At 36.5% G+C, this 21794-nt stretch overlaps 1 protein-coding gene across 2 annotated transcripts in view; it reads right to left on the reverse strand.

Moving 5' to 3' along the window:
• Nucleotides 1-319: 319 nt before the first annotated feature.
• The window catches only part of DNAJC15 (DnaJ heat shock protein family (Hsp40) member C15), an 80680-nt gene continuing 59205 nt past the window's right edge, over nt 320-21794 (reverse strand). For both annotated transcript variants that reach the window (XM_045978161.1, XM_045978162.1), the window contains one exon: nt 320-552. In XM_045978161.1, the coding sequence (XP_045834117.1) occupies nt 482-552 (71 nt within the window). In that variant the 3' untranslated portion in view covers nt 320-481. The remainder of the gene's footprint in view (nt 553-21794) is intronic.

Consider the following 21794-nt stretch of genomic DNA (forward strand, 5'->3'; position numbering starts at 1 on the left):
GGACTAAAAGAACAAAAAACTTCAAATGTATGACTATCATAGAGAAAGGAAGGAAAAAAAAAAGAAAGAAGATCAGTCTTTGAATTTTAAGGTGTTCCTTTAAAAGATAATAAAAAGATAGGGGCATCTTGGTGACTCAATAAGTTAAACGTCTGCCTTCAGCTCAGGTCACGATTTCAGGGTCCTGGGATCAGGCCCTGCATCGGGCTCTCTGCTCAGCAGGGAGCCTGCTTCTCCCTCTCCCACTGCCGTTCCCCCTGCTTGCGCTCTCTCTCTCTCTCAAATAAATAAAATCTTTAAAAAGAAAGATAATAAAAGATAGATTGCTAATCTTTTATTATTATATACCTCAATAGTGGAATAAATGATTGTGGTCAGTACATGTATGAAAATTATGAACACCATGGTTTAGATTAATTTGCAGGACTTTTTTGTTTTATATTCTCCCTTCTTTTCCTTCAGAATGATTCTTAAGTATCGATCAATGTTTGGTGGTTGCTTCTAATAAGTCTTTTGCTTCATTTATTTTGGTTGCTAAGTAAGGAGATCCACCTGAGAGGACAAAGAAAAAATAAATGGATTAAAACACACTTCATTATTGATATTTTCTAAAGTCTCAAGTAGAGAAAAACACTCTTAATTAGAATTCTCTGATACTTTCCCACATATTCATCTTCTTGACAAATTATTTTATAAGCTAAGTAGAAATCACAACAGCATAAATTAAATGTGTTTAGCGAAGCACTATAGATATCCAACAATCAAAGATAACCTCTGAAAAAAATAATGAAAGAAAGCTATGATCAGGAGTAATTTGAAAAACACTCAAATATTTCACTGGTCAGATGTCATCATTCAAATATTTGATCAGAGAATTTTCTGAAATTAAGTGGATGGTAAGGTATATAAAATAATGGTCTCACTCCAAAACTTTTTTCTGTAAAGGGAAGAATATTCAACTATGAAGGAGGGTATCTTTCTGAAGGAGGTAAAGCAATTCAAGGGAGCTTTCAGAGTCATATCAAGCCTTACATTTCCACACACACATACAAAATATTAGAAAATGCAATTTCTGTACTATCCAGTTCTGAAAATCATAACTATTAATACAGGTGAGTAAACTAATAAATGAAGATAATAAAAATAATGTTAAAGGAAGTGCTCCCTATTCTCTGAAATGATCCTAATTAGAATACTTATGGAGTAGTCTTAGATTCACTGTGCCCTAAAATAAAATTACATCAGTTCTTTTTTTAGAATTCTTTACAATGAATTCTTTCTAATGCAAACAGCAAGATGGAAGGAAACTGAGCTGAATTTCAAATTCAGAATCATTATGAATCACAAACAGAATCTGACACACAAAAATACTAGCCCCCAAAAGTCACATTAAAGCTATTTAAGCATTATATGCCTTCTAACTTCCAGTCCTGAATATTTTCACTGCTTAATGCTTGAGCTAACAATCATACTACGGTTCACCAGTCTCTTTGTGTTTGTTTTTATTTTTTCATTCTCCCCCTGAGTACAAACCATCTATGGCTTGTGAAAACCTCAGAAAATCTCAGTAGCTTACAACAAACCAAAACACATCTAGACAGCACTGGTGTGTAAACTGTCCAGACCATAACCAAGCCTTTTATTAGTATCATACCACCAACTTATACAGGAAGAAGAAAGCAGGGAAAACAGATCAACAAACCTGATGCTATAGCAGAAAGGGCAATGCTAGAGGAAGCTATATTTAGCTTTTTGCCCTTGAGGATACTACTGACATTTCCATATCAAGATCTGAATTGCTATGAACACTTATGGGATATATTATGGAGTGTCCTTGAATATACAGCAAGAATTACAAATGAAGTTGATGAACATTTCCATATGTACTTGGTTATGAAATAAACTGATTTCATGATTATCTTTGAAAATAATCTTGAATTAGGTAATGTCAATCTTGGTAAGATGTTTGAATGTTTAGAGTTACCAAGGTGATGCCAGGCATTTTGTATGTCTTCAACAGATATTAAAATATTAATTGAACTCAAATATAACCTGTAATTGATTGATATGCACTCTGGATATTTAAATCATAGACCATAATATGCTCATTTAGCAGCCAGAAAAAAACAGAGACACTTAAATTAAAAGATGCATTAAAGGGGCGCCTGGGTGGCTCAGTGGGTTAAAGCCTCTGCCTTCGGCTCCGGTCACGATCTCAGGTTACTGGGATCGAGCCCCACATCAGGATCTCTGTTCAGCAGGGAGCCTGCTTCCTCCTCTCTCTCTCTCTGCCTGCCTCTATGCCTACTTGAATAAAATCTTTTTTAAAAAATTGCATTAAACACATTTACTGATGGCAGAGTTACAGAAAAAGAACTGACAATTTAGAATATGGCTGAATTACCTCTCTCCCTCTTTAAGTCAGAGGCACACTGGACTTTCAATTTATGTGCATGGTAGAAACTTTGGTTGGCTCTCATTCTACCCTCATTCTGTCTTCCTAAAACTTGGAAAACTACAACTCCTATATTCTTTACAAGTAATGTGTGATTCTAATTAGGATCTCTCAGTGAAGGGCAATCTTGTAAAATCTGGAAGGCTCAAGTGACAGTAAGGCTTCCTTGCTGGTCCTCTTTGTTCTTGCTGTTATCACTGAGATCGTGGCCCGGTAGTGGCAGCAACTGTGCTTCATGTGCAGTGCCAGTAGCAGTCCACGACGCAGCAGTTTCCCTGACAGAGCAGCTCTAGCGTTATTTCGGGAGCCATTTTTGTAGGCCAAGTCTAGACTTTACTCCTTCAAACCTTCCAACAATCTGTAAACACTAACTCATTGTATTTAACACTTTCCTGTTTAGAACATCCAGTTTCTGGCACTGAATCTTTTGACCGATATAATGATACATAGCCTATATTTAATGGACATAATCTACTTTTGGATCTTTTAATCCTGCTCAGATTTCTCGGGAGAGTCATCTGAATTCCATTTAGTTAGAACACTCACCCTCACACCTGATCTCTATACCACTGTACCTTCACTAAATACTGCCAGAGCTCTTCTGCCTTTGGCTACCATGAACTATTGTTTTACACCGACCATCCCACTGACACCAACTACAAGAGCTGAAAAAAACACATTAGTAGGAAAGCACTGGAGTTCTACGTCAGCCAGGTCTTCAGGGTCAAGATCTTAGAGATAAGGAAAATGCATTGTAATGAGCCCAACATTCTGCACTATTTATATCCTTCACAGAAATCAGACACAAAATAGCACATACTATACAACTCCGCTTATATGAAATGTTAGAAAAGACATTTCTAGGGGTGCCTAGGTGGCTTAGTCAGTTAAGCATCTGACTCTTGATTTCAGCTCGGGTTGTGATCTCAGGAATGTGAGATCAAGACCCACATCGGCCTCTGTACTATGTTCTGTCTCTTCCTCTCCTTCTGGGCCTTCTTCCCCATTTAAAACAACAACGACAACAACAACACAAATCTATCTAATCAAACCCACAGCTGCAGAACGTAGAACGGTGATTGCCTGAGTTGGGGTTAGGGACTGGCACTGAGTTTTAAAATGTTCTGCATTAATTGTGTTAGTGGTTACCTGGATGTCTACATTTGTCAAAATCCATCAAACAGTGCATTTAAATAGATATATTTTATTGCATGTAAATTATGTCTCAATATAGTTAAGTTAAAAAACATGATAAAGAAATAATCTAAGTAACATACGTAAAACACTCCACCCTGCAAGTATAGAATATGCCTTCTTTTAAACTGCATGAGGAACATTTACTGAAGCTGACCAGTGGAAGGTTATAGAGCAAGTCTCAACAAACTCTGAAGACTAAAATCACAACAAGCAGTGCAACATGGAAGTGTGTCCCATGGACTAGTGCTGGTTCACAGGTGTTAATGGACCACAACTAGATAGGTTTAGATATTGAGAATAAGTGTTTAGAAAATATAGCCATTTGATATAGTATTGCGTTTTGTAGAACCTAATAATAAAAAATAAACCTGGGATTTTGCTCTTATATATCTTTTTATTTTGATTTTCTAATAAATTCATTTTTATGTATTTTTTAAAAGTTGCTAGTCCAACATAGATTGGGAAAAAGGAACAAGTCCTCTATCACAGTCTGAGAAGTACTGTATGAAATATGCTAATTGACTTCAGTAGAATTAAGGTGGACAACAATAATAAACACACCTAGGGGATCCTAATGCTTGAAAATTAATCACTATATTTGTAAATAACCCATGCATCAAGGAAAATGTAACAGAAATTAGCATTCAAGAGAATTAACAGAGTTAAAGTTTAGTTCTCTGAAAAAAACTGATCAAATTCATACCAAAGCATTTGAACTTTAAATGAAATAAACTCCAGAAAATGGGGCGCCTGGGTGGCTCAGTGGGTTAAAGCCTCTGCCTTCGGCTCAGTTCATGATCCCAGAGTCCTGGGATCGAGCCCCACATGGGGCGCTCTGCTCAGCCTCTCTGCCTACTTGAGATCTCTGTCTGTCAAATAAGTAAATAAATAATCTAAAAAAAAAAAAAAGAAAAGAAATGAACTCCAGGAAAAATGTAATATATCAAAACTGATACAAGAAGAAATAGAATACCAAAAGAATCCTCTCTTTTTGAGAAACTGGATCTATAATCAAAATCTTCCCACAAATAAAAAGCCTAGTCAGGATGGTTTCATCAGTGAATTTTTCCAAAAACTAAAAGAAAGAAAACCTCCCCCTCCCACATTTCAACTTTTTATGAGGCTAGCATATCTTTGATAACAAACCCTGATAGAAGGATCATTAGATGAACATAAATGCAAAAACAAACAAAATATTAGCTTATCAAATCAGGCTAAATATCATGACCAAGAATCTAAGACTGGCTTCAACATTAGAAAATGAATCAATGTAATTCACTACATTAGTAGAATAAAGAATAAATATCCTATAATCATCTCAATAGATGTAGAAAACTCAATGCATATTCATAACAAAAACTTTTAGTAAACTCGAAATGGAAGGGAAGTTCTTTTATGTAACAGAAGTCATCAAAAAATATAGCAAACATACTTAGTAAAATGATGAGACCTTTGCCTCTGAGATCAGCAATAAGAAAAAAGATGCTTACTATCATAATTTCTATTTAACATTATATTCAAGGGTCTAGCCATTTTAATAAATGCTCCTCTCCTTTCCCAATTAAAAAAAAAAGAAATAATGATTAGAATGAAACTGTCATTCTTCACAAATGACATGACTGAATATGTAGAAAATCCAAAAGGATCTAAAGACAAAAATCATAGAACTAAATGAATTTAACAAGTTGTTGGATACAGAACAACAAATATACAAACTCAATAGTTATGTCTTAGAAAAAAATGACTATACAATATAAACTTTTGAAACATCACAATCTATAGCAGCATTAAAAAACTAACATCTAAGGATAAATTTAACAAATTAAGTATATGACTACAGCCCACAACACGGAAAAGCCTTATTGAAACAAATTAAAGATCACATACGGAATAAACGGAATGATATGTCTTGCTCCTGGATTGGAAAATTCAATATTGTAAAGATGTCAATTCTCCTGAAATGGATCTACAGATTCATGGCAATCCCAATCATAACCCCAGGAGGTTTGTGTATGAATGTGTATGTGTGCACTTAATTCCTAATTTATATTAAAGTGCAAAGGGCCAAACATAGTAAAAAAATCTTAAGTAGGATTTACACTACCAAAAATAAAGATCTGTTATGAAGCTACACAAATTAAAATAGTATGGTATTGGCATAAAGACAAAGAATTTAACAACCAGAAGAAGAGAGAAAATACAAAAAGATCTCCATAAATATCTAGTTACTTGACTTATAACAAAGTAATACTGTAGATCACCAGGTGAAAGAACATTCTTTTGAATAAATAATGCTGGACCACTTGGATATCTATGTTAATATCTCACATGATATACAAAAATTGATTCTAGTTTATTATAAGTGTAATTATGCAAGATAATAAAGGTTTCATAAATTATTTCATGACCTGGAGACAGGCAAAAATTTCCTAGGCAAAACAAAACACACTAAGTATAAAGGAAAAATTAGATTACCTGGAATATATTAAAATTTAAAATTTTCTGCACAATGAATGGATACCACTAAGAGGCAAAAGCAAGCCACAGAGAGAAGATACCTACAACACAAAGACTCATGTCTAGAATACCAAAATATATGATTTTCTCAGAAGCCAATAAGAAAAGGAGATGACACAACAGAAAAAAATGAATAAATGCAGGATATTCATACCCTGGAATACTATACAGCAATAAAAATGAGAGAATCATTACTACTGCATTAACTGCTACATAAATGAATCTCACAAAGATAATAAATGAAAGAAGACAAATACAGAAGACTGCATGCTATATGATTCTACCCACACGAAGTTCAGAAAACAGGCAAAGCTGATCTATGGCAATAAAAGCTAGGATAGTGATCACTTTTGGGGAGTGGGGAATGACAGGAAATGTACCTGAGGAGAGGTGTTTTTTTTTTTTTAAAGATTTTATTTATTTATTTGACAAAGATCACAACTAGGTAGAGAGGCAGGCGTGGGGCGGGGTGGGAAGGAGGCTCCCTACTGAGCAGAGAGCCCAACACGGGGCTCGATCCCAGGACCCCGAGATCATGACCAGAGGCCAAGGCAGAGGTCCAACCCACTGAGCCACCCAGGTGCCCCCTGAGGAGAGGTTTGGTATGGTTTTCTTAATCTGGGTAATGGCTACATAAATTGGTTCACTTTGTGACAATTCATTGAGTTGTATATTTATGATCTGTGTACTTTTATAAATATACATATTTCAATTTTTTAAAGTTTATTGAAAAATTTACTATAGGGGAGCCTGGGTGGCTCAGATGGTTAAGCCTCTGCCTTTGGCTCAGGTCATGATCCCAGGGTCCTGGGATTGAGTCCTGCATCTGGCTTCCTGCTTTGCAGAGAGCCTCCTCCTCCCTCTCCCTCTGCATGCTGCTCCCACTGCTAGTGCTTTCTCTCTCTCTGTCAAATAAATAAATAAAATCTTAAAAAAAAATTTACTAAGATATGTTGACCTGCTGCAGTTCAGTGACACTATAAATTTATACTTTCCCCAAATCACTAGGGCTCAACAAACCTATGATCAAAACCATGATGATGAGGACAGTGACTAGGCATTAGTCTACTTTTTTATATAATCTCATCCCAGGTTCCCTTCCTCCTGGAAAAGATTGAAATCATGACTGTGATTTATCATTTAAATATGTCTATTTACCCATTAGATAATAAATACCTTGAAGAGCAATCTTGCCTTAGATATTTATGTATTATCAACACAGCTCTGAGTATACAGATGGGGCTTGAGATACTCTTTGTGGAGGAGTAGGAAAAGTGATGAGTCACTATTCCATTATTTTCTTGCATCAGGTACCAGCTTCACAGAAGTAAAACCACTCCAAAGACTCAGAAAACAGGTTAACAAGAGTGTTACAAGTAGGTGCTTTAAAAAATAAATAAATTCTACAAAATATCTGAGTAAGAAATCTAACCAGCACAAGAGAAAATAAGCAAATATTCTATAAATAACAAGTATTTCAAAGCTAGGTAGAATTAATAATTATATGTAACTAATAATATTAGTTATAATTTGATGATAATAATTATATCTAATCAAGTATAATAATTGTTACTAATGTGAGTTTCTTTTTTTTTTAAGATTTTATTTTATTTATTTGACAGAGAGAGATCACAAGTAGATAGAGAGGCAGGCAGAGAGAGAGAGAGGGAAGCAGGCTCCCTGCTGAGCAGAGAGCCCGATGCGGGACTCAATCCCAGGACCCTGAGATCATGACCTGAACCGAAGGCAGCGGCTTAACCCACGGAGCCACCCAGGCGGCCCATTAATGTGAGTTTCATAACAAGCACACCTATCTGAGGAATAAGAAGATACAAGTTGCCTTATATCCTTGGGTCTTTCTTAGATCTTTTCATGGATTTTTATACATTCTTTAACTTTCATTATAACTTATGAATACCTACATACCAAATCTTTGAGACAGAAGTAAAAAGTATTATCATCTACTGTTTGAAGGGTTCTTAAAGGCCACCCACATTTCTTAAAAGAAAGATGGTAAAATCATGTGGAGGCAGATAGTTTGACTTCTGACATGAGTTCCACTGATCTGCTCCCCATTGGAACCGGTGAAAATTATGTAAAAAACCCCAATCACTTAAAACCTCTAAAATTGGTCTTAAAAGTAAAAGTTAAAAAGAAACATCCATTCAAGAAAACCCATGAAAAATTCAGTAAGAAAGGCAGGAAACTGGTATTTGAACCCAAACAGCTTCTTCCTTCTCTCCTCCCAGCTCAGGCACTGGACTGCTGCAGCCAAAAACGCAGGGCTCCCTTTCTCCTCAGCTCCTGCACAAAGGACTTTCTTCTTGGGAGGAGCAGGCTCTCCATATTCCCCTTCCTGCTCCTAGCTACCTGACACTGAGGCTAAGTCCTAAGGAAGTGATACACAAGTTATACCTTAATTGTGGCTCCCTTAGAATATTGGGTCTCAAGAGCCCTTTTCCCAGTCCATCATGCATGGTAGTCTCACACAGAAGAGGCAAGCCAAGAAGACTACTGCTCCTTGCATTACATGCTTGGCTCCAACAGTGGGGGGTTTCATTTGGAAAGAAGACTGCCATAGTTTCCACCCTCAGCTCCAGAGCCCCAGCAGAGATTTTGCCTGTGAAATACACAGGCCATAAAACAGAGAGCCCCTAATTTCTTTCCAAAGGAACAGACTTCATTTGCAACATAGCATGGAGGGTGCTCACAGGGACAAAAAACAATTGGAAGAAGATTCATGAACCTAGTGAACATACAGCATAGATTATAGGCCAGTACACAGGACAGAACCAGGGAACAAACAGAGAGAGAGGAGCCCCTCTGGGGTCAGAACAAATATCAAACACTGACCGCAGAAACTGTTCCATCAAAGGAGCAACTATTTGATTGTATTAGTTTGTAGAGGAATTTATATCTCAGGGCATTGTTGAGAATGACTGAGTAATTGGTCAGAAATTAGGGTAGTTTACAATTGGGTGTGATCAAGAAAAGAGAGGAAGAGTGCCCTACTATACCACTGTCATCCCATGGTAACTGATGGCATACCCAACGCTATACCTCCTTGGGGAGCAGTGTAAGAAGCTGAACATTTCAAGGTGGGGGTATAGATTTCACTAAAATAATACTGACAGTTACTAAACAAATAAAAATAATAAGCCCTCCCTGGGGTGGACAAGTACCCAGAGCTGCTATGGCACATAATATAAAATGTTCAGTTTCCAACAAAATATGCAAGGCATGCAAAGAAAAAGGAAAGTATGACAGTATGAGCCATGCATATGTAATGAAAAAAGCAGCAACAGAAACTACCTGTGAAAGTGATCAGATGCATTTATGACAAAAGATTCCAAAGTAGTCATTATAGATCTACAGAACAAAATTTTTTAAAAAATCCACTAGAGGTGCTGAAGAGTAGATCTGAACTGGTGTTTAGAAAGAATTAGTGAACCTGAAGATAGAACAATTGAGATTAAGGAAGCCAAAGATTTAAAAGAAAAAAGAACAGAGCCTTAGAAAGATGTGGGACATCATTAAACTCACAAATATACATGTAATGGGAGTACTAGAAGAAGAGGAGAGAAAGAAAATCAAAGAAAACTTTGAAGAAAAAATAGCTTAAAACTTCCATAGTTTACTGAAAAACAAAAACCTATACATCTAATGAGGTCAACATGCACCAAGTAGGATAAAAAGAAATCTAAAAACATAGTAAATCTAAATCATAGTAAAAATGCAGAAAGTCAAAGACAAGGAGAAAATCTAGAAAGTAGTGTTAAATTGATTAAATAAAGAAGCCATTAGACTGAAGTGGCTTTAATGCTTCAGTAGCCTATATAACCAAATCAAAACCTAAGGCTGTAAATCCCTTAACATTAAGAAATTGAAACCTGAGGACAACTAATCACAAACAGTCAACTAGGCTTTTCTAAATAAAGCAAATGCTTAAGCTGCAGCCAATCAAATAATTTGTTTTGCTTCTGCCTCTTCTCTATAAAAACATTTCCCCTAGCTCCTGTCAGTGGAGTGTTCTTAACCAATTTCAGTTTGGCGATACCCAATTCAAATAGATTTTTTTGCTCAAATAAACTCTTAAAAATTTTTTTAAAGAGGAACGCTTGGGTGGCTCAGTGGGTTGAGCCTCTGCCTTTGGCTCAGGTCATGATCTCAGGGTCCTGGGATCGAACCCCACATCAGGCTCTCTGCTCGGCAGGGAGCCTGCTTCCCCATCCCCCTCTACCTGCCTCTGCCTACTTGTGATCTCTCTCTCTGTCAAATAAATAAATACAATTTAAAAAAATTTTTTAAAGAATGTATTTATTTGAGACAGAAAGAGAATGCACAAGGGGTGGGGTAGAGGGAGAGGGAGAGGAAGAAGCAGAGTCCCCACTGAGCAGTCAGTCTGACTTAGAGCTTGATCCCAGAAGCCTGGGATCATGACCTGAGCTAAAGGCAGACGCTTAACCTACTAAGCCACCCAGGCACCCCAATCACTTTTTAAAAATCTCAAAAACCATGAAAAACGAATTAATGACATTAAAAAGCTACATAGAAAACATTCACTCAGTGTAAAAGAAAGTAGTAAAAGAGGATTAATAAAGGAGTAAAAAAGACATGAGATATAGAAACAAAAAGTAAATCAGGTATAAATGCAATTATGTTAATAATAATATATGTGAATGGATTAAATAATCCAATCAATCAAAAAGTTATCAGATTTGATTTAAAAAACATGACCCAACTACATGCTATCTGCCAGAGACACACTTCAGATTAAAAGACAAACAGACTGAAGGTCAAAGGATGCAAAAAGATGTATCATGAAAAAAAAAAAAAAATCAATCACAGAAAAACTAGAGTGCATATACTCAAAATAGGCTTTGAAACAAAAAATGTAAATGAGACTTTAAAAGGGACATTTAGTAGTGATAAAAGGGCCAATTCATTAAGATTTGGCAATTATAAACATATATGCATCAAACAACAGAGCACAAAAACAGAAACTAAAAGACATAAACAGAGAAAAAAGACAATTCAACAACAAAAATTAATGCTCCACTTTCAATTAATGGACAGAAGATCAACAAGAAAACAAAAAACTACACAACACTTAAACCAACTAGATCTAACAGACATCTACAGAACACTTCACCAAACAAAAACAGAATATACATTCTTCTCAAGAGCATATGAAACATTCTCCAGGAGAGACCATGTGCTAGACTATTAAAGAGACCTGAATAAATTAAAAGGATAGAAATAATATATCATGTTTTCCAAACATAATGGTATAAAATTAGAAATAGAAACAAGGACATATTTAAGAAATAAATTTGTGGGAATTAAACATACTCTTAAACAATCAACAAGTCAAAAAAGAAATCAAAAGGAAAATCAGAAAGTACTTTAAGATAAATGATAATGAAAACACAATGTATTAAAACTCATGGAGTACAACGAAATCAGTGTCTACAACTGGCAATTATAGCTGTAAATGCCCATGTTAACAGAGAGATCTTAAATCAATGACCTAACTTCAACCTTAAAACACTAAAAAGAAGAATAAACCTAAGGCAAGTAAAAGGAAGGAAAGAGTTAAAACAGAAATAAAAGAGAAAACAAAAGAAAAAAGAGAGAGAGAGAAATTAACAATCTCAAAAGCTGGTTTTTTGGAAAGAATCCTTTAACTTGTTGATCAGCAATACAAACCTTAAGCTTGTTTGGCCAAGAAAAACAACACAGTCAAATTACTAGAATTAGAAACCAATGTTACTATCAACCTTAAAGAATTAAAAAAGACTATGAAAGAATACTATGAACAACTGCATTTCAACAAATTAGGCAATTTAGATAAAGTGAACAAATTCCTTGGAAAATACAAATTACTGAAACTTAACTCAAGAAGGAACAGACAATTGAAGAGAGCTTTAACAACTTCAGAGACTGAATCAGTAATCAAAAAACTTTGCACAAAGCAAAGGCTGAGCCTAGATGGTTTATAGAAGAGGAGGAAACACTTCCTAACTCATTCTATAAGGCCCACATTATCTTGACACTAAAACCACAGACATCACAATAAAACTACAGACTAATATTTCTTATGAGTATGGATTTAAAAAAACTCAACGAAATACAAGCAAACTGAATCTAGCCACATTTTTAAAAAATTATACACCAGACCAACTGAAATTCATCCCAGGGATCATTAATATGATCCATTACATCTACAGAGCAAAAAACAAAAACAGAAGGGAACTTCCTAACCTGATAAAGGGCATCCATAAAAACCCCACAGTTATATCATACTAATGGGGTAAAGACTGGATGCTTTTCCCTAATATCAGAAACAAGATAAGACTATCTGCTCTCACAACTTTTCAATATTGTACTGGAGACTACTCAGGGCAATTGGGTAAGAAAAAGAAATACAGGGATCCAGACAGGAAAGGAAGAAATAAAACTACCTCTATTCACTGGTGACACGATATTCTCCTGAAACCACTAAAAAAGCACTGGAACTAATAACAAGTTCAGCAAGGTTGCGGGTGATAAGACCAATATATAAAAATCAGTGATATTCCTATACATTTTCAATGAATAATATAAAAATGAACTTAAGAAAATAATTCTTCTCATACTAGCATCAAAGAGAATAATACACTTAGGAATAAACTTAAAAAGTGCAAAACTTACACACTTAGAACTATAAAATTAGTGTTGAAAGAAATTAAATTATTTAAATGAAGAGGAAAACATCCCATGTCCATGGATCAATGGCCTAACATGTTAAGATGCAATATTCCCTAAACTGACTTACAGATTCAACACAATCTCTATCAGAATCCAGCTAACTTCTTTGTAAAAATTGACAACCTGATTCTAAAATTCATATGGAATTCCAGGGGACCCAGAATAGCTGAAACAATCCTAAAAAGAAGAATATGGTAAGAGGACTTGCACTTCACAAAATTAAAACTTATTACAAAGATCCCCTAGAGAATTCTACCAAACACTCAAAGAAGAAATAATACCTATTTTCCTGAAGCTGTTTCAAAAAATAGAAACAGAAGGAAAACTTACAGACTCTTTTTATGAAGACAGCATTACTCTGATCCCCAAACCAGGGGGACCCCACCAAAAGGAGAATTTCAGACCAATATCCCTGATGATGAATATGGATGCTAGGATCCTCAACAAGATCCTAGCTAATAGGATACAACAGTACATTAAAAAGATTATCCACCATGACCAGGTGGGATATATCCAAGGGATGTAAGTGTGGTTCAACATTCGCAAATCAATCAGTGTGACAGAACAAATCATTAAAAGAAGAGAGAAGAACCACAAGGTCCTCCCAATTGATGTAGAAAAAGCATTTGATAAGATACAGCATCTGGTCCTGATTAAAATGATTCAAAGTATAGGGACAGAAGGAACATTCCTCAACTTCATAAAATCTATTTATGAAAAACCCACAAAGAGTATCATCCTCAATGGGAAAAAGCTGACAGCCTTCCCTTTGAGATCAGGAACATGAAAAGGATGCCCACTCTTGCCAATCTTGTTCAACATAGTACTAGAAGTCCTAGTAACTGCAATCAGACAACAAAAAGAAATAAAAGGTATTCAAATTGGCAAGGAAGAAGTCAAACTCTCTTTCTTCACAGATGACATGATACTTCATATGGGAAACCCAAAAGACTCCATCACCAAACTACTAGAACTCATACAGCAATTCAGTAATGTGGCAGGATACAAAATCAATGTACAGAAATCAGTTGCTTTCTTATACACTAGCAATGAAAATATAAAAAGGAAATAAGAGAATTGATTCCATTTACTATAGCACCAAGAACCATAAGATACCTGGGAATAAACCCAATCAAAGAGGTAAAGGATCTGTACTCAAGGAACTACAGAACACTTATGAAAGAAATTGAAGACGACACAAAAAGATGGAAGACCATTCCATGTTCATGGATCGGAAGAATAAACATTGTTAAAATGTCTATACTGCCTAGAGCTATCTATACTTTCAATGCCATCCTGATCAAAATTCCACTAGCATTTTTCAAAGAGCTGGAACAAACAGTCCTAAAATGTGTATGGAACTAGAAGAGACCTCGAATTGCCAAGGAAATGCTGAAAAAGAAAAACAAAACTGAGGGCATCACATTGCCTGATTTCAAGCTTTATTACAAAGCTGTGATCACCAAGACAGCATGGTACTGGCACAAAAACAGACACAGAGACCACTGGAACAGAGTAGAGAGCCCAGATATGGACCCTCAACTCTATGGTCAAATAATCTTTGGCAAAGCAGGAAAAAAATATACATGGGAAAAAAAAAACAGTCTCTTCAATAAATGGTGCTGGGAAAATTGGACAGCTATATGTAGAAGAACGAAACTCGACCATTCTCTTACACCATACACAAAGATAAACTCAAAATGGATAAAAGACCTCAACATGAGGCAGGAATCTATCAAAATCCTAGAGGAGGACATAGGCAGTAACCTCTTCGACATCAGGCACAGCAACTTCTTTCATACATGTCTCCAAAGGCAAAGGAAACAAAAGCGAAAATGAACTTTTGGGACTTCATCAAAATCAAAAGCCCCTGCACAGCAAAGGAAACAGTCAACAAAACAAAGAGGCAACCCACGGAATACGAGAAGATATTCACAAATGACACTACAGACAAAGGGATAATATCCAAGATCTATAAAGAACTCAAACTCAACACACACAAAACAGATAATCACGTCAAAAAATGGGCAGAAGACTGTAAACAGACATACAAATGGCTAACAGACACATGAAAAAATATTCATCATCATTAACCACCAGGGAGATTCAAATCAAAACCACATTGAGATACCACCTTATACCAGTTAGAATGGCCAAAATCAACAAGACAGTAAACAATAAGTGTTGGAGGGGATGTGGAGAAAGGGGAACCCTCTTACACTGTTGGTGGGAATGCAAGCTGGAACAGCCACTTTGGGAAGATTCCTTAAGAAATTAAAAATAGAGCTTCCCTATGACCCTGCAATTGCACTACTGGGTATTTACCCCAAAGATACAGATGTAGTGAAAAGAAGGGCAATCTGTACCCCAATGTTCATAGCAGCAATGGCCACAGTTGCCAAATCGCAGAAAGCACCAAGACGCCCTTCGATGGATGAATGGATAAAGAAGATATGGTCCATATATACAATGGGGTATTATGTCTCCATGAGAAAGGATGAATACCCAACTTTTGTATCAACATGGACGGGACTGGAAGAGATTATGCTGAATGAATAAGTCAAGCAGAGAGAGTCAATTATCATATGGTTTCACTTACTTGTGGAGCATAAGGAATAACACGGAGTACATTGGGAGATGAAGAGAAGTGGGTTGGGGGAAATTGGAGGGGGAGATGAACCATGACAGACTGTGGACTCTGAGAAACAAACTGGGGGTTTTGGAGGGAAGGAGAGTGGGGGTTGGGTGAGCTTAGTGGTGGGTATTATGGAGGGCACGTACTGCCTAGAGCACTGGGTGTGGTGCATAAACAATGAATTCTGGAACACTGAAAAGAAATAAAGTTTAAAAAAGACAGAGAGAGAAAAAAAAAAACAAAGCAAAAGTCACCAAAAATAGTGTGGAACTGGTGGACAAACATGCAGATAAGTGAAATAGAACTGGGAATTAGGAGAAGGGAGAAGGGGAGGGGAGAGGGAAAGGAGGCTTTGGCTAAAGGATATGGGGTTTCTTTGTGAGGTAATGAAAATAGTCTAATTAACAGTGGTGATGGCTGCACATATCTGTAAATAAATCAGAAACGACTGAATTGTACAATTTAAAGGATGAATCACATGATACATGAATTATATAACAATATAGCTGCTTTAAAAAATTATGTAGAGACAGGAGAATTTGAAGAATACTTTGAATCTTGATTCAGTGTATCAGGTGTAGAGAATCACTGAAACATAGAGTTGGAAGAGTCTTAAAGGGTTCTACACCTCATTACCCAATAAATGAACACTTCCTATGATATCCCTAACAAATTGTCCTCCAGCAGTTCTCAATCTCAAGTTCACTTCACTGCTCTGTCTGAACGTCTCTTCTTCCACTGCTGTGGCTGCAGTGCCTAGAAAAGGGCCTGGCTCCCAAAAGGTACTCCATAATAACTAGCTGACATATCTTTTGAAGGGGAACTAATATAACTCCAGCTATAAGAACAGTCTTCCACATAGAGGTCCACTATTCAAACTGCTCATGGTCTCTTCTCAGTAAACATACTTCTGTCCTCACAAAGGCATAGAAGAGAGACTTCACACATATGTGCAACATTTTAAATATTAGATGTTGCAAAGAAGCCCCCCAAGTTTCTCATTATAGTAAGGTTTCTTGTTCTTTACTGTTTTGGCCAAAAACCTAAGTCATTCTTCCTTACTTTTTTCTTATCCCCAATCCATCAACTTCATTGGCTTCACTTTCTTTTTACTTTTCTTTTTTTTAAAGATTTTGTTTATTTATTTGACAGAGAGAGATCACAAGTAGGCAGAAAGGCAGGCAGAGAGAGAGAAGGGGAAGCAAGGTTCCTGATGAGCAGAAAGCCTGATGCGGGGCTTGATCCCAGGACCGTGAGACCATGACCTGAGCTGAAGACAGAAGCTTAACCCATTGAGCCACCCAGGTACCTCTCGCTGGCTTCAATTTCAAACCGTATCATCAAATAGACCATTCTTTACCTCTTTCATCACAAAAATCCTAGCCTAAACCAGTATCATTCTTTCTTGGGTTACAATATTCTCTACTAACTTCCTTGCTTCTACTCTTGACTCCCTATTTTCTCCATACCTAAGTAGTCTAATTATTGTAAATCAAGTAACATCATGCCTGTCACACTTAAAAATAAAAGCCAAAATTCTTGTATAGCTTGCAAGCTACACCATCATTAAACCCTGGGTATCCTATCTAATCATACCTCCTGTCATTCCTTCCTTCACTCATTATACTCTGGACAATCTCCTTACAATTCCATAACATATAGTATGCTCTTTGTACTTGATGTTCTTTCTGCCTAAAATACTCTTTCTTCAGATTTTTGTATAACTTACTCCTTCAGGTCTCTGCTCAAATATTATCTCCTTACAGAGAATTTCTAAGATGCTATAAGTAATACTGCAGTTACAGGAGGCTGTAACTGCCTCTCTCCAGCTGCCAATCTCTAGTCCCCCTACTTCATTTTTCCTAAAAGCACGTACCATCATGGGACATTTTCCATATTAGCCTTTTCTGCATAACAAACTAACCCAAGACTTAGTGGTTAAAAACAATAGTTTTTTATTCTCACTACTCAGTGGATTAAGCTGGGTGGTTCTTCTGAGTTGGGTCAGGTCTGCTATAACTGGATGGTTATAACCTGGATAGGATACCCTGGGCCAAATGATGGACTGGGACCTTGGCTGCACAGCTAGGCCGCTCTCACTTGTCTTTCATCCTTCAGGAGCTGAGCCTGGTTTTCTTCGTATGGTGGTCTCCAGGTTCTAAGAGGGTAAGAGCTGAAGCTGCAATACTTCTTGAGCTCTACTATATCCTATTGGTCAAATCAAGTTACAAGGCCAGCCTAAATATAAAGGGTAACAAAACAGACCATCTCTTGATGTGAGGTGCTGTAAAGAATTTGTAGACAATTTTAACCTAACAAATTATCTATCTACTGTCTCTCCCAGTGGAATATAAGATCTGTGAAGGCAAGATTGGCTCTCTTTTCGGTGTCTAGTATATGTCTGGCTTGTATTATATATTCAGTAAATGTGTGTTGAATGAATGAATGACCATTCACATGACATTGCTTTCAGCCCTTCACCATCCTGTTTGCTTTCCTTTGAATACTACTTAGTTTGTCAGCATCCTTCAAAATTTGGGATCTAGAAAGGGATATAAAATTTTACATAAGGTCTAACTGCCCAAGCTCTGTACAGCAGGAAAATAAGTATCAGGTGAATGAATGAGTGAATGAATGACAAGCACAAAAGACTACAGTAACATTCAGTCTCATAATACTGATACTGTGTGTCCTTTAAGGCAGTTTAAGAATCCACTGACATATTTTAGTGACTTTTACACTGCTGAGTCTTATAGGCTTTGAGACCAAATATACCCCCATGGCTCCTTTACATCTGAAACACTGCCAAGTCTCCGTCCTGTATTTACACAATTGATTTAGGGGACCTAAAAGAACATTACCTTTATCCCTGTTGAGTTTAAATTTAATCTCTTCTAAATCATTGATCTCTCTAGTTGATCATTTCCACTGACATAAAAACCTGCTCAAAACTGCTCAACAAGCTTCCAAAAAGCATATTTTACAAGTAAAAAACAAAAGAAATTCTTTCCCTTAATGCCACATCCTTACCGTCCAGCTACTATTCCTTTTCTCTCCTCATCTTCCTTATAATACTTCTAAAGAAAGCTGTTTATATAAGCTAACTCAACTTCCTCATCTTCCTTTCACTTCTTTCACCACCAATTAAACTGTTTTATAAGGTCATCAAAGTTTTCCAAAGTTGCAAAAATACTATGGATCCTCTTCTCTGTCTTCATCTTAATGATTCTCACAGTAATATTCAGCATAGCTGATCACTGGTTTCATTTATTCTCTTTTAGCTTCTATGGCACCATTCTCTTCACTCTACTCATTTTTTTAAGTATATCTATGAAGTCACTGAAGAAAAAGACACTCCAATCTTTTAAAATTTTGAATATGCCAAAAGAAGTAAAGAAGAAGGAACAAAAAAGAGGTGAGCCAGATAGAAAACAAACAGTATTGCAGGGAGCACTGGGTGTGGTGCAAAAAACAATGAATTTTGGAACACTAAAAAGAAATAATATAAAATGAAAAAAAAACCAAACAAAACAAATAGTAACATGGTATAAATATATTCAAACGTCACTAAGTACATTAAATGTAAAAGAACTAAAACTTGTATTAAAAGTCAAAAATTGTCAGACCTGATTAAAAAAAGTAAAGCCCAGGGCTGCCTGGATGGCTGATTCAGTTGAGTGACTGATTCTTGGTTTTGGCTCAGGTCACTATCTCATGGGTCATGGGACCGAGCCACATGTTGGGCTCCATGCTCAGGAAAGAGTTTGCTTGGGGATTCTCTTCCTCTGTCCCTCCTCTAACTCAAATGGGTGTGTGCACATGGCTTTTTCTCTTTCAAATAAATAAGTCTTTAAAAAAATTAAAACCCAACTGCATGCTTCTTAGGAAAGACCAACTTCAAACTTCAAAAATAAAGATATAGAAAGACTGAAGAAAAAGACTGAAAAGATATACCATGTAAACACTAACCCAAAGTAACCTGATGAATTTATAATTACAAGTAAAGCAGACTTTACGGCAAGAAGCATTACTAGATATGAAGGAGGACATTTTAAAATGAGGAGGGTTCAATCCACAAGGAAAATATAATAATTCTAAATTATCTGTCCCCAAATCATATAATCATATCGCCACAGTAAGTAAAGCAAAACAAACAAAACCTAAATGGGGAAATAAACAAACATACAACCATAGCAGGTAAATAAGAAATCAGCAAGGATAGGAGTGAGTCCAAGATGGTGGAGTAGGGGATCTTAATTATGCCTGGTCCCAGGTATTCAGCTAGAAGGCTTTCATATCATTCTGAACACCTGCAGACGTAACCAGAGATAGAAGAAAAGAATAACCTCAAGTCTACGAGTAGAAAAGTGATGACTTTTTGTAAGGTAGGAGGTGCAGAGAAATGAATCCAAGGTGATAAATGAGAAGACGGACCTGAGGGAGGGAGTCTCCGTTAGCTGGCTCCTGGAAAGCGGTAGAGCAGCGGAGCATAAAATTGGAACTTTTAGAAGTCTGCTCCGGTGAGGGACATCACTCGGATGGCCAAGTGGGGGCGGAAACCTAGATGGGACATTGTGGTCTCAAGACCCTCGGGTCACAGGAAGACTGGGTGCCTGAGTGCAGCAGAATTCCCAGGCATCAGAACAGGCAAGCCAGCTGCAAAGAGCAAGCCCAGGAATGGGCTCTCAGCTTGGGGTTGCCATAAACTGCAAACTGCAGCACAGTCAAGCAACTGCTCCTAAGCAGGGGCCCAGTAAGCAGGAGAACCAGCAAGATCACCCCCAATTTCCTCCCCTAGGAGTGTGCAAGGTTTGGAGATTCCAAATGGGCTGTGTGCTAGAGATAGAAACACCGTGACTGGTGAACATGGAGTGTGGCCTCGAGCTTTCAGCTCCGGGCAGAGATTGGGAGGCCACCATTTTCATTCTCATCCTCTAAAGCTGCACAGAAAGCCTTCAGGGAACAAAAGCCAAACAGAGGAAACAGGAGATTACTTAACTTAGCCAGGCCTCCTGGCAAGTGAGGTGCAATTCTGCCTGAGGCAAAAACACTTGAGAATCACTGCAACAGGCCCCTCCCCCAGAAGATCAGCAGGAACATCCAGCCAAGACCAAGTTTACTGATCAATGAGAACTGCAGAACTCCAGCACTAAGGGAATACAGCATATAGAATTCATGGCTTTTCCCCAATGATTATTTAATCCATTAAGTTCAATTTAAAAAAAAAAATTTTTTTCTTTCCCTTTTCTACCAATTTCTTATCAACTCCTTTCTTAAATCTTTTTTAATCTTCATTTTTACAGTTACACTGTATCCCTTTCATTGTATTTAATCTTATTTAAAGTTTTAAATATATATATATAAAAGTTTTTCTTTCTTTAAAATTTTAAAGTTTTTCTTTCTTTAAAATTTTAAAAAGAAAATTTAAAATTTCTTTAAAATTTCTTTTAAAATTTAAAATTATTTAAATTTTTCTTTAAAAAATCTTTCTTTAAAATTTCTTTAAAATTTCTTTCTTTAAAATTAAAAAAATTTAAAAGTTTCTTCTAACAGACCAAAATACATCCAAAATCTACTGTATGGCATTGTTCTATTCACTTGTCTGATCATATTCCCTTTTTTTGTTGTTTTGTGGGTTTTTTTTCTTTTTCTTCTTCCTTTTTGTTTTGTTTTTGTTTTTTTGTTAAAGTCTTTTTAAATTTTCATCTTTAGGGATGCCTGGGTGGCTCAGTTGGTTAAGCGCCTGCCTTTGGCTCCAGTCATGATCCCAGGGTCCTGGGATCAAATTCCGCATCAGGCTCCCTGCTGTGCTGAAGCAGGAGCCTACTTCTCCTTCTGCCTGCTGTACAATCTCTCTCTGACAAATAAACAATAAAATCTTTTTTAAAAAATGTATCTTTACAGTTACATTCTATCCTTTTAATAGTAATTAATTAATCTTATTTTTTAATATACATTTTTCTTTACAATTTTGAGATGTAGTTTCTTCTAACAAACTGACCAAAATACCCTCAGAAGATAGTGTATTACTCTGTTCTGTTCACCTGTATGTTTATATCCCTTCCCTTTTTAAGGGTTTTTTTTTCTCTTTTGTTTTTTCTTGCCTTTTAATTTCCACTTTTTTTTTTAATATTTTATTTTATTTATTTGTCAGAGAGAAGGAGAGAGAGAGAGAGCACACAGGCAGGCAGAGAGGCAGGCAGAGGTGGAGAGAGAAGCAGGCTCCCTGCCGAGCAAGGA

Source organism: Meles meles, chromosome 14 (genome assembly GCF_922984935.1).
Source record: "Meles meles chromosome 14, mMelMel3.1 paternal haplotype, whole genome shotgun sequence".
Taxonomy (NCBI): Eukaryota; Metazoa; Chordata; class Mammalia; order Carnivora; family Mustelidae; genus Meles; species Meles meles.